Source organism: Amblyomma maculatum, chromosome 6, assembly GCF_055883805.1.
Source record: "Amblyomma maculatum isolate TAMU_Amacu chromosome 6, ASM5588380v1, whole genome shotgun sequence".
Classification (NCBI taxonomy): domain Eukaryota; kingdom Metazoa; phylum Arthropoda; class Arachnida; order Ixodida; family Ixodidae; genus Amblyomma; species Amblyomma maculatum.
In genome coordinates this window covers 29,121,327-29,135,049 of record NC_139349.1, presented here as the reverse complement: position 1 = coordinate 29,135,049, position 13,723 = coordinate 29,121,327, and the positions used below count along the sequence as shown (strand labels likewise).

The window sequence follows — 13,723 nt, the reverse complement described above, 5'->3', positions numbered from 1 at the left end:
GAGTGAGTGAGTGAGTGAGTGAGTGAGTGAGTGAGTGAGTGAGTGAGTGAGTGAGTGAGTGAGTGAGTGAGTGAGTGAGTGAGTGAGTGAGTGAGTGAGTGAGTGAGTGAGTGAGTGAGTGAGTGAGTGAGTGAGTGAGTGAGTGAGTGAGTGAGTGAGTGATGTAAACTACACCCGTATTACTGAAATCAGGCGCACAAGGGGACGAGTCATGCTCCGACTTACACTCTCGGGATTGCACATGTAGCGCCAGATTATAACTCGCCTTCCCTCCCATAGAATTCTGTCGAGAGTTGGTTGAAGCATATTGCATTGCTAAGGCTGAGGACAAGTATGTGGCTAAGGCATCGGTCAGCCTTCATTGTAAGGAATTCGCTCTATTAGAAAAGTCGTTAGTTAGGCCTTGACTTTGAATTGGCTTTGAAATTTCTTTTTCATCTTTTCAATTTCCTGCCATTCCACCGGTTGGGTTGTGCGCGTGCTTTTCGGAAGGAGTCTTCGTTGTTTTCTTCGGTTCAATAAACATTCAGTTGCTAGTCCAGCCTTGTCCTGTCCTCTTCCTCCCTGTGTCTCGTCCTTTGACTGGTTAAATATGAACCCTTACAAACTTGCCCAGTCATCAACCTGGTTGAATTTCAAGATGACCAGGCTTGATTTCGTAAGGACCACGAGGCGATAGACCATATTCACACTATCAACCAGGTAACAAAGAAGTAGGGTGAATATACGTATAAGTAACCCTACCTTCGATAGGTGTTGCAGCTAGCTAATTTGCGAGAAAGACTAGAAAACAAAATACGGGAAAAAGGCGAGGGAAACCAGTTGCATATTGTTGCCAGCCACTTAGCTATAGACATTCTTCTTTATGCAAATACGCATTTAGCTATTTAAGGCAGTTTGCCTAAATTAGTATTATTCTATTTTTCAAAGTTCTAAACCAACATGGACGAAGACAGAACTGACCAAGACATGCGCTTGCACCAACTTGTCTGATCCGTCACCCTTCTATATTAGCACATGTTAGCACTAGACAATAAATGGAATTTGTAAAGTTTCACAGCTCCTTCAAAAAACCTCATCCCATTAATGGCTTGCGACAAGGAAAGACGCACGTGTATCGTTTTCCGAGCTACGAAGAAGGTTCGCCAAGTGCAAGAAAAAAAATCATGTGACCAGCGCATTCGCGAGCCGCAATTGCGCTGCCCTTTCTTTACCTTGGTTTAAAAGTACGCAATCAGCTGCTGCCGTGACTATGCGGCCCCGTTCAGCGGCAGGCCGATGTATTGCCAATGGTTTCCTCACCTGCGTCAGCGAGCTGGTGCGCGTGACAGTGTGAAGTTGTAGTGAGTGCAACGCGGTCGCTGCAATCATCGTTACCATATCGGCCCACCATTGGGAGCTTGCATGGAAGCCGTGTAGCGCACCACAGGCATTTCTGCCATTAATAACAAGCTAATTAAGACAACTTGCCAAAGTTATCAGTATGCAGCTGAGTTTCCTTACCTGCCTCAAATGTCTTTTTTTTTTTTTTAGCCCTTAGATCAAGTAAACTGCGACACCCAGCCTTCACAGACAACGAGAAAGGATTTGACTCGATCTAAACGTCAGCAGTCATGAAGGAATTGCGTAACCAAGGCTAAGAAGAGACAAATGCAAAATACTGGGAGATGTCTTAGCGACTGCACAGCCTTAATAGTCCTCAAGAAAGAACATGATAAAATTCTTATTACGAAGGAAGTTAGGCAGAAAGCCATGACCTCTCCAGTACTGTTCACCTCATGCTTGCAAGAGGTAATCGGAGACCCGGGTTTGGTATAGGTTTAGACATGAGTTAATGCCTAACCCATTATTAATCTCTAATTTAATGATGATATTGGCTTGCTGACTCAGGACACGAACTGCAAAGCATGATCGCGAGCTTAGACACGCAAAAAGTAATAGTAAAGGCCTAAAAACTATCATGATGAAATTTTGGACGGCATGGAAGCTTAAAATATCAGGGAAGCACTGGAAATTGGCAAGTCCTCAGAACTGGTTGCAACCACCAACCACGACTCCGAGAGTGGGATAACTATAGAATTAGAATAAGAAGCCGTGCATAACACATATTCTAAGGCCACGAGGATATAGCTAACTTGCCAGTACTCCTGAAGAAAAAGGTGTTCACCTGTTCATATGGCAAGGGAGACGTCGAAACGCCTCCTCTATTTACTCTTACCAACTGGTTCCATTACCATGCGCTTCCACCGCGACAGCGCCTAGTGCACACGACAGCCTAGCAACAAATGCAGCGACCGCTACGGTGCCCTTATTGCGAAGGTCTTAGAACAGTTGCATCTTGCAGTGCTCACCGACGGGGAAGAACCTAATTGTAGGCTTACGAAAAGGCACGAAATCAAGTTGAGGATGGCGCATCGAGCTATGGAAAGTAAAATTAGAGGCGTAACATAACGAGATAGGACGAGAGCAACGTGTGCAAAGGAACGTTGAGCTCGAGTTTATGATATCCGAGCTGATGTCGCGAAGAAATGGGCACATACCGTAAGCCCGTAAGGGCTTACAGTATTGTAAATAAAATTAAAATAAATAAAATAAAAGCAAGCAGGACATGCATTGTGAACTATGGGCCCTTAGAGTACAGGTATAACGTAGCTGATTCCAAAAGATGGTAAGTGTGGCAGGGTATATGTCAGAAACCAGGTGGATGGACAAAGCTTGGAAGGTGGCCACAACTGCCACAGTACCGGATTAATTGAAGGGGTACAGGAAGGGTGACCTTTGCTCCGCAGCGGGCTAAGTTTTACAACTACAATGACGATGATAATGATGACCATTCAGTGAAAATTTGTTCCCAATCGCGCCTATGAATTTCTCAGTCATTACTCAGTTTTCTTTCATATCCTCATTCGTTAATGCGGAGGCCCTACTAGGTTTGCGGCTTCGTTTTAATTCTCAGAAATTTATTCATTTATTTGCAAATACTGTAGACAGCAGTTTCCTGAGCAGTAAATGGCAAAAATTTAATTTGTTGCAATAACAGCTCAGCAAACGTATTTGCAATGGAGCATTCAACAATAAATGGAGGCAAACAATTCCGGTGATGGGTTGTGACGGAAGAATTCTGCTAAAGTGTGGTCCTGGCGAAATATGGCCGTTATTACTTTGGAGTGGACCATTCTTTTGTATCACTGTGGGGCAGCAAAATATATAGGTATCACGTGATAAATCAGATTTGTTGTTGTAAAGAATATGAAAGAATTTCAGCCTAGTGACCCGAAGGCGTAGTTTAAAAGGCTCCTGTTAAGCTGACTCAGCATGTTAGTAACCGAAAATGTTGCGCGGTAACCAGAAAAATAAATCAGGCAGAAAGACTTGGTACGCACTCTAGTCTAACAATGTCCTTTTTATAGTACGGGTCTCATACTATCGCGGCACCACTCCAGACTATAGGTCTGATTAAAGAGCGGTATCCTCCAAGCTTGACACCAGGAGTTGCGCCTTTCAATTTCCGGCAAGAAAACAAAGCTTAAGTGGTGCGCATAAACTAAAATTCTGCCTAAGAAAATAGCTGCATCAATTTAGCACAGTATATATGCATTAAGTCAAACACCAGGGCAGTTTAACGGTGGCTTAAATGTTCTGCTCAACACAAACATGATGTCGGAGGCGACAAGTATTAAAGGGGAGCTCGCGGAACCGAGTTTAACCCCTGCCTTAGAAGGTGCAGCAATTCCTTAAGTCCAATAAGCTCCAAATAGTCATCATAACGGAAAGCTGGTTACTAAATAACATTTTGACGTTCTAGCCAAAGCTATAAAATAGTCAAGATATTACGTATACGTCTACTGTGAACTACTCCGGCAGCGCAGCTTGGCGGCCCTTTTTCAGTCATGGTACGAGGTTTGCTTGCAGATAATGTCCGCGAATTTCATACCAGAGTGGCTGCAGGACCTACGAAATGGTCAACCGTGTAACAGAGAAGTAAATTACGATAAGATTCGTCAAAAGAAAATTTCTTCTCGGTAGCATATAGAAAAGACACAATCCAGTGATCATCTAAATGCTGATTAGGCAACGAAATTCGCAGATTTCACATACACGACTTTGTGCGAAGACCTCGGGAGGCTGCCTAATTAGCATCTCAACGAAATCCACCAGCGGCTGTAGCAGAATCCAGCATGGTGTCTTGAGTTCGCCTATCTAACTTTTGTTCTCTTTTTAGATGCATCCATTTGGTCATAAAGTCGCTAGGCATTATTTCTGCCTCAGTGTCCAATGACAAGTCACAATATTTGCTTCTTAATAGCACAGATTATGTCTTTTTCCATTTTTTTTTTCAGTATGTCGGCGGAAAAAGACTAGTCTCCCACTCTTCAAGGATGTTCTCCGCAAAAGAATGTACAAAGGGGCTGCAAAATGTAGCCAGAGTTTGCAGTCCTGCTGCACTTTTAGGCTTCTAGTTCTGTTGTGAAGCATGCAAAGCCTATATACGCCAAGATCTATCTATCCCGCTCAACTACTGATGGGCACTTTGGGCCTCGTTTATGGTACTTCAATGTCGAGGCCACTTCCGATTCGGTGCATTTACTCTCTGGATGAAAAGCAAGCGCTGAAAACCACGTCGCATCCAGATAGGGCTTATGTCAGGGCTTGACAAAAGCCCGCATATATATAGCGAATTTGACCTCGACGCCATAAACACGCAACATTAAAGTTCCAAGGCCTCTAACTTGAGTTCAGGAGATAAAAAGAGAACAAAATATCCCTAAGTATCTCTGGAACTGTTTTTTTTTTTTTCTAATAATACTTCACTCTGTGAAAGCACAAAACGTCACGACAGCATCGCAGTGATGCTTTCGCTATGTTTAAATTTGAGCGAGACTACCAAAACGAAAAAGAAGCTGTGCATCTCGTCCTCCAAATGCAAACAGTTGCTCCGGCTTCCTAAGTACATCTTGGCTGCATATAAGCAGCACACGACACGATCGCGCACTCAAAATAGGTTATGCGCTTTATTTTCCCAGCAAGGGATCTAATTATTTTCTGAAGTATTGCTAAGTTTTAGTTAACTCTACCGTCGAATACTAAAAATTTTGGCATCAATTAACTCGACAGCCTTTTATGTCAAATTTATTTATATATTTGCCCGAGTAGTACTCCCATACTGTCAGTTAAAGATGGATACGTGTGCTTCGAATTATACGCTTCATGACCTGCGGGGATTGTGCCGACTGTGTATTCTCCGAAAATATATTCTCTCTGTCTTCTTTACTTTGTTACATTTACTGGCGATGAGAGGTATCTTTCACATACCCGAAAGTCATTTCCTCAGCTCAGTAAAACTGTGCAACACTGCCCTGTGATCTTGTTCAAAACCAGTCATATACAAGACGCCCCAACCTACATAAGCAGAGATTTCAGAAAAGGCGAAGCGACCATTCAAGTGGTACAAGTTGAAATAAATGACGCTAAATGTCGCATGTTGCACGCACTGCCTATGCACCTCGCGCTCGACGGACAAGCCTGGATTGTCCCGACTGTTGTACACATAATACATCTGGAGCACACATCAACTGGATTGCACGAAAAGGAGTGGACCTTACAATTCTTTCAGCAAACTATTTTCATTAGAATCTAGTTTCATTGTGCAATAATTTGACGGATTACCTAACACTTCAGATATTCGCTTCCGTGCGAGGAATCATAAAGAAGGAATCGATGAACTGGTGCAGCAGCGCCGTGACGCTCGCAATCTTAAGGCTACTCTATCACATACCACGCAAGCGCTGAGGACGAATGCATCTTTACACATTATTCTTCAGCCACCTGCGCCAGTTCTCCTTCCCTGGAAGCCTGTACACTTAGAAGAAAACAAGTCAACTGATAACCGCAGACCAACATCTACAAACTCGGCATCGTCGCTTCGCCAGAGATTTGAAGAGCAAGATGCTCACCTGCCTCAAGGGTCCATTGTAGTGTACGTGGATGCTAGTACACAAGGCTTTGAAGCAAAAACTGCGCTCTGCTGTCTGTATAGACCTAGCGTGAATCAGACGTCTCTGTTTCAACTTTCTGAACCACCTACATCGTTCTGCGTTGATCTCCTGACAGCTCAGGAGGCACTCTGCTCCGTTGCCACTACAACTATGTTTCCTGCTGCCCACGTTATCATCCAGTAATGTACTTCAAGCAGTACGGTTGCTCCGACTTGTCAGCCGTTCACCAAAAATATGTCAAGACATCCACCAGCTTGCGGCACGCATCTCGCAGTAAGTACGTATTGAGTGGGTCCCACGGGACCTTCTGCCTTCCCAATGTCTCGCAGATTTAGCGACCTGCCTCATGACTTAAGACTCATCAATGCCACGACACGTTGATGTGGACGACGCCACCATCTTTTTTATAAAGGAGCACCTCCGGCGCCGCACACGTGGTCTTATCCCACAGTGTGCGGTATCCCTCCCCCGCGGTCTCACCCGTGCAGAGGAGGTTGCGCTTAGGAGGATCTAGATCGAGGTTGCCCTCACACCAGCTGTCACTCGGACATGGTCTGACATCCAACACTTATATCCCCGCTCAGGGTGTCCGATAAGTAAAGACGAAAATGTTGAAGCCGACATTCACCACCTGCTGTAGGGCTTCCCAGCACTAAAACCAACAAGAATCCGGCAACTGACGACAGCTGGCCTATACCAGCAAGCAATCCTTCATCGTAATCGCCTGGGCGCAGAGAGCGCATCATCTCTCAGTCCTGGATTTTATAAAATCAGTCATGTCCGACATGTAAAGACGAAAATCTTGAATCCGACATTCACCACTTGCTGTGGGACTGCCCAGCACTGAAACCAACAAGAATCCGGTAACTGGCGATAGCTGGCCTACCAGCAAGCAATCCTACATCGTATATCGCCTGGACGCAGGGACCGTATTCTCGCTCACTCCTGGATTGTTTAAAATCAGTCAACCTTTTTTTTTTCATTCATCTAATCATATCTTCATTCGCCATCTCATACCCAGCTGATGACCCGAGGCAATAAATACCGTTACAAAAAAAAAAGCTTCATCGAAGCTGATATCGGCGACTGTCTTCCATGCCATAAAACCACATATAACTAACAAAGCCTCAGTGTTTTAGCACAACCGAGGTGTACTATAGCATAGACAGGTGCTCATCTATAGGGCTCATTCCCGTGACGTTATTGCTGCTCTATTGGCAAGCATGGCAACCAACAAGCAACATCAGAAGAAGATAGAGTGCCTACTGCATCTTTTGACGCCAGAAGCGGCAAAATCTGGGCTCTGGTTGCACGGTTGGACGGCGCTGCAAAACGCCTGGGGTGTCAGACAAGCGAGTGGCAAGCAGCAGGGAGGAGTCGAATTATTCCAACCTCGCAGCCGCCGCCGCGGTGGTACAGTGGTTAGGGGCAGCCTGACTAATGCAGTATCGAAACCCTGATGCGATTCCTATGTTGCGGGATAGAATCCCGGCTGCGGCGGCCACTTTTCGATGAAGGCGAAAAGCAAGGCGCCCGAGTGCTGTGCGATGTCAGTGCACGTTAAAGAACCCCACGTGGTCGACATTTCCGGAGCCCTCCACTACGGCGTCTCTCATTGCCTGAGTCGTTTTGGGACATTAAATCCCATAAACGAAACCATTTTTGTTATAGTTTTAGTTTCGAATCGCGCAACGTTACGGCGACTACCGCAGTACAGTGCTAGTACAACTACCGCCGCGAAATCTGATAGTGAAAAGAGTCCATAGGAGGTATTCAAGTGACGTCACGGGCGCCATTTTGTGGTGCAGCGCAATCCGGAGCAGGCAGTAAGGCGGTTAGACATGGTTATAACCTTTCGTCCTGCTACGTGCACCACAAAATGGCCGCCACTGCGTCGTAGATTCATACTCCCTACATGTGTTTCTAGCACGCTTGTGCAGTGATAAATGAGCTCCCTTATCTCCTTCCCAAGCAAGTGTTCCTTGCAACCGCCTGGTGAGAAAAGGAAGAAGAAGAAGCGCCTGAGCTGATACGTGTCCGCTTAGAGCTCTGTGTTTTTATCTTGTTTCGCCTATTAACTGTCGTTTTGTGTGGGTAGGACAGTGCCCTCCGTAAGAACGAATGACGAAGACGCCCCTGTGGAGCGATTTCCGACTCGGTGGGCCCTTTCTCAAGTAAGAAAGTCCAACCGGATCCCTCAGGCGCAGGCTAGGCTTAGCTCGGCGTTGCCGAGCGAGGCTGGGCTACGCGCCTGCATGGATTCTGCTCCGCCGACGACAGGTGTGCGGATTTCCGCTGTGTTACAACCTGGCGCAACATCCACGTCCACGCAATCATCAACGCCTACATGCCCCCAGTCTGCTTCGTCTTCGGATGGAACGACTTCGGCTTGTCCCATGGATTGCTCCGCCGCCTCTGTGCCTGTAACCCTCCCTCAAGGAACTGTGCCCGTCGCACCGATTCAGTCTTCCCATCCAAGGCCAACTACAGCGTGTCAGCCCCTGACACCACCACAGATGCCGCCAGTGAGTCGAGCCTCGCTTCCACTTGCTGCTAACTCGTTCCGCGTAACCATCAAGCCTACATTGCGCTTTGATATAACGACTATCCCTCCCCGGTGTGTCCAAGCCACAATTGATCAAGTTCTAGGTTCTACTAACTACTGTGGATTTGTCGTCCATCGCCCATCGAACACCATTACGGTGAACTTGCCATCCTTGGTGGACGCCCAGAAAATGTGTGCAGTTACTCAAATTCCCCTGGATGCGAATGAGCATGTCCCAGTGCAAATATATTTTGCCTCTGGCCCTGACACCCTCCGCTGCGTCGTTTACCATGTTGACAGCAGAAGTCCTTCTGAGGAGGTGCGAGCAAACATTCGCTGTTCAACTCACTCAGTGTTGCAAGCACGGCCTCTGGGGCGCAGGGGTTCATACCTACTCACTCTACAAGGCCCGCTGACTTTGCCTGAGTACCTCACCTATTATGGTGCTATTATCAAACCACAGCCCTTCCGACCTCGTCGTATATTTTGTTATCACTGCCATAAAGAAGGGCACATGCAAAATACCTGCCCTAATCCGGCAGCTGTGGCCGACATGAATGAACCAATAGCGCTTTGTGCCCTATGCAAATCGGCGGACCATGACATGCGCTCCCCCGCTTGTCCAAAGAAGAAGAGAACGAGGCCGTCGCGCAAGCCGCCCGGAAAAGAAGATATTCCTACAAGTAATCGCTTCGCTGCTCTTACATGTGAAGAAACCGACTTCCCTGCACTTCCTTTACTTGACCCACCTGCTCATCATACGTCTTCTCAGCATGGTTCATACGCACAAGCGATCCACCCTCGTGGATCAAATGGTACACCAAAACGGCCAGTGCACCAATCACATGTGGATGCCGCAGATGAAGACGCTGTTTTAGACAATGCCATTGCAGAGGCTCGCCAACGTCTAGACGAACTCACCCAGCTCCGAGAACAGCGTCGCTCTCACCCCTCTCGAAGAACTATAATACCTCGTGATAAGATTTCAAATGAATCACCTCCAGTAAGCAACAAACCACAATCACGTGCAGACAACACGTTAACCCCGAATACCCCGACAGTGGATAAAATATTAGCCCTTATGGAGCAGGTGACCTCCCTCATCGTAGAAGCTCTTCGGCCTCGCAATGGATAATGCACTGTCTCTGGTGGTGCAGTGGAATTGTCGAGGCTTTGCGAATAAGGCCTCTGAAGTGAACATCCGTCTTCGCGACAAAAAGCTTAAGGCGTGGGCCTTCTTACTTCAAGAGCATAACTCACTTCCTCGCCTTTCAGGATTCTGCGCTTACCATTCACCTTCCATTCCTGATCGCCGTTGCACCACCTCTTCCCACAGCCCAGGTAAATCTGCAATTTATATTCACACTTCAGTTCCCCACACACCGATCGACCTTTCACGCTGGTGTAACACACGCCAAGAGGTGGTAGCACTCCTAGTTAAGCCTGTACGCACGCCACTTATACTAGTTTCCTTTTATGGCCGTCCTGGTTCCGCATCTCCTAATCTTGGATGGGTTCGTTTTCTGCGTTCTACCTACTCGGGTATCTCTATTCTAGTCGGTGGAGACTTCAATGGCGCACACACCTCGTGGAGTTACCCATCGGATTCTCCCAGGGGTGCACACATCCAGGGAAGCTTTTCAGATAATTCTTTTCACCTTTTAAACCACCCGCATACATCTACCCGTCCACGAGGTGGGCCTTATTCACCTGATTTGACTTGGTGGTTAGGCCCTGGTAGCCCTCGTTGGGCTGTTGAACCAGATACCTGGGGTAGTGATCACAGTCCTATCTTTATCTCTCTCACTCCTTCGCGGATACGTAAAATACGTCGTAGCGTACGAATAACATCTTGGGACTCTGTACGCGCAGACAATCGCTTATCTGATTTCACCCCATCATCAGCATTGTCTACTCTCTCTGCTGTTCTTGCGTCCCACACGATTACCACCACTGTAAATGAAGACGAGCCAAACCCGGACATCCACCTCCTGAATCTTTGGGCTCTGCGTCGCCAGGCAGATCATCATGCTGCTCGTAACCCCGATGACCCATCGGCTATCCCCGCTCTTCACCGGGCTACCGCGCGTGCGAGGCGGTATGAAAAGCGTCTAGGAAGGCAACGTTGGGCTTCATGGTGTGAACGCCTGTCCTCCAAGCAGAGTAATCGACAACTTTGGAGAGTGTTTCACGCCATGGAGCGCTCTTCTCAAGTTTCTGATTACACAGAGAGCATTCGCCTTGCTATGAATGTAGATGAGGACACATTTGCAAAACAGGCGGCCAGACAGTTTTTTCCCCACTATGATTCCGCCTCAACTTCTCCACCTTGCTTACCGGTTACCGAACCCCCCGATGCGATTACTTCTGACCTAACCATGGCAGAGCTGCTGGCCTCCATTGAACGCCTCAAATCTAACTCTGCTCCCGGCCACGACGGCATCCCTAACTCCTTATTCCGCAACTTGGAAGGGACTGCTTTGCAGGCCCTGCTTGATGCATTCAATGACGTGTGGCATTCTGGTGTCATGCCGGACGAGTGGAAGCATTCTATTGTTGTTCCAATACCGAAGTCAGGTCATCCTCCAGTATCTCTCTCGGCCCTTCGTCCAATTTCCCTGACGCCAACAATCTGCAAGCTTTACGAAAACATTCTCGCCACTCGCTTATCGTGGTGGTTGGAATCCCATGATTGTTATCCAGAATCCCAAATTGGCTTCCGCCCACAAATAGGAACGGAGGACGGTCTTGCTACTTTGGCTGCTGACGTGCTTCACCACTCTCCGCACAGTCATCTTGTTAGAACTGTGATCGCTACAGATATAACAAAGGCATATGATAACATCCTTCACTCAGCCATTCTTGCCTCCCTGCAAACTCTTGGTCTTCCTCACAGGTTTCTCCTCGCCATTCACGCCTTTCTAACAAATAGAACATTCAGTGTGCGTGTCCATGGAAAGCCCTTTGGTCACTTCCCCTCAAACAGAGGAGTGCCCCAGGGCTCCGTTCTCGCCCCTACTTTATTTAATGTGGCCTTCATTCCACTTATTCGAGCCCTAGAGGCCATCCCTTCTATACGGGTGCTTGCGTATGCCGATGATATAACCTTATGGTGCTGTCACCCAGATACGTCTGTCCATCAGGCGGCCCTCCAGCATGCGCTGGATGTATTGACATTTCGCCTCCCTCCTTTGGGCCTAACTCTTTCGCATACAAAATCCTGTTTCATTCGAATTGGAAATAAAGCTGGCTTACGGAAAGCTCCCAATATAAATTTTATGATAGATAATACCCCAATTCCTCAGGTACAAACCGTTCGCATTCTTGGCCTTCTTCTACATTCCTCTGGGACTGGCACACCGTGGCTGACAGCCATCCGTAAGACCGCTCACGCTACTTTAGGTCTCATTCGTCGCATAGCTATGCGCTCTGGCGGCGCGCGTGCTCACACGGCCCGCCAACTTGTTCGCTCTGTCCTCCAGCCACGTATAATATACCAGGCACAGTTTCAACGTCTCACCCGCAGACAGTGGGACTCCCTTGAGGCCATCAATCGTGAGGCTATGCGTGCAATAACGTACCTCCCCCGCCTAACACCCATACCAGTACTTCAGGAGTATGCCCAGCTAAATACGCTCACTGAACTCGTTGATCAGCGGATGGCAAACAGAGCTCGCAAACAGTCTTTACAACTACATCATTTAAAGACACTACCTCCATGGTCGTACTGCCAGCTCACGGACAATCGTCCCACTGCTTCCCCGTCGGTATCATCCGCACATCTGCCTGAAGGGTGCATATTATATACCGATGCATCACATACTGCAGAGCGAGGAGTTACTGCCGTGTATAGTCCCTCTCATCCGCATCTCAACACTCACGTGACATATACCGCGGATACGTGCACCCCTCTGGCACTGGAACTCCAAGCAATTTACAATGCTATACATTCCCTCCCACCAGTTCCTACATTCAATTCAGTTCATCTTTACACAGACTCTCTCACTGCCCTTAAACAGCTTAAGGCCGTTCGACGCACATTCCAAATAACACAGTCCATACATTTGCTATGTTCAAAGTACCCATGTCCTATTCGCATACACTGGATTCGCGGCCATGCTCGCGACCCACATAACATACAAGCAGATGCTATGACGCATATAAACACATCAGACGATCCACCACCTTCCCCTCTTCCCCCAGATCCGTTCCTGTCCCACGTTTCCGATTCGCAAGTTCTGCGCCACCGAACACGCGCTCTCATTCCTCCGTGTTCGCACCCTCTCCCCCGTAGTCTTACTCGGCAGGAGGAGGTGACAGTGCGCCGGATCCGGGCAGGGGCGGCTCTGACCCCATCTGTTCGACATCGATGGCGGGAAAAAGACCTACCAGTGACTGACAAGTGCCCTCACTGTGACACTCCACCTGACGTCTGCGATGTGCGCCACTTGTTGTGGACATGTCCATCAACAACGCACATCAGGCGACGGATAATCATGAAGGTGGGCCTGCGGTGGAATCGCGATAGTGATTATGAGAAATGGACAATGGACAATCGCTATACTGCTAACCTTCTCGAATTCATAAGCACATCTGGACTGCACTCCTTCTTTTAACTTTCTATCTCCTGCATCCCATTCCCCCTTTCTCAACTTATGCCTTGTGGCAAACTCTTCGAAAAAAAAAAAAAAAAAAAAAAACCGCCTGGTTTGGGTTCGGGGCAGGTAAGCGTGTACCTGGCCTTATACGAGGCTATCTGCGCATGCGCAGTTGAGGTTGTTTGTATGTAGTTGTGTACGGTAACAATACTAAACCACTCTGCTGACATTGGCGCACCACCCACGCAGGCTGCCCGCCCGAGTGCTGACCGTGCGTCTGGGAGATCACGACCTGAACTCTAGCGACGACCAGACGTCACCCGTTGACGTCGAGGTGTCCGACGTGGTACGTCATCCGCGCTACGACCGGCGCACATACGCCAACGACATCGCGCTGCTGGTGCTGAGCAAGCCCGTTACCTATAACCGCTTCGTGCAACCCGTGTGCCTGCCCTTCGGCTCGCTGGCCTCGAACACCCTGGAGGGAAACAACGCCTTCATCGTCGGATGGGGAGCCACCCAGTTCAGTGAGTGCATGGTACCATCGCCACTTTGGCCCCGTTAGCTTTACAGGAAGAATGGAA

General features: G+C 48.0%; 1 protein-coding gene across 3 annotated transcripts in view; it reads left to right on the top strand.

Moving 5' to 3' along the window:
* The window catches only part of LOC146185337 (venom protease-like), a 54,004-nt gene that overhangs the window by 31,158 nt on the left and 9,123 nt on the right, over nt 1–13,723 (top strand). For all 3 annotated transcript variants that reach the window (XM_084606287.1, XM_084606286.1, XM_084606284.1), the window contains one exon: nt 13,389–13,666. In XM_084606287.1, the coding sequence (XP_084462413.1) occupies nt 13,389–13,666 (278 nt within the window). The remainder of the gene's footprint in view (nt 1–13,388; nt 13,667–13,723) is intronic.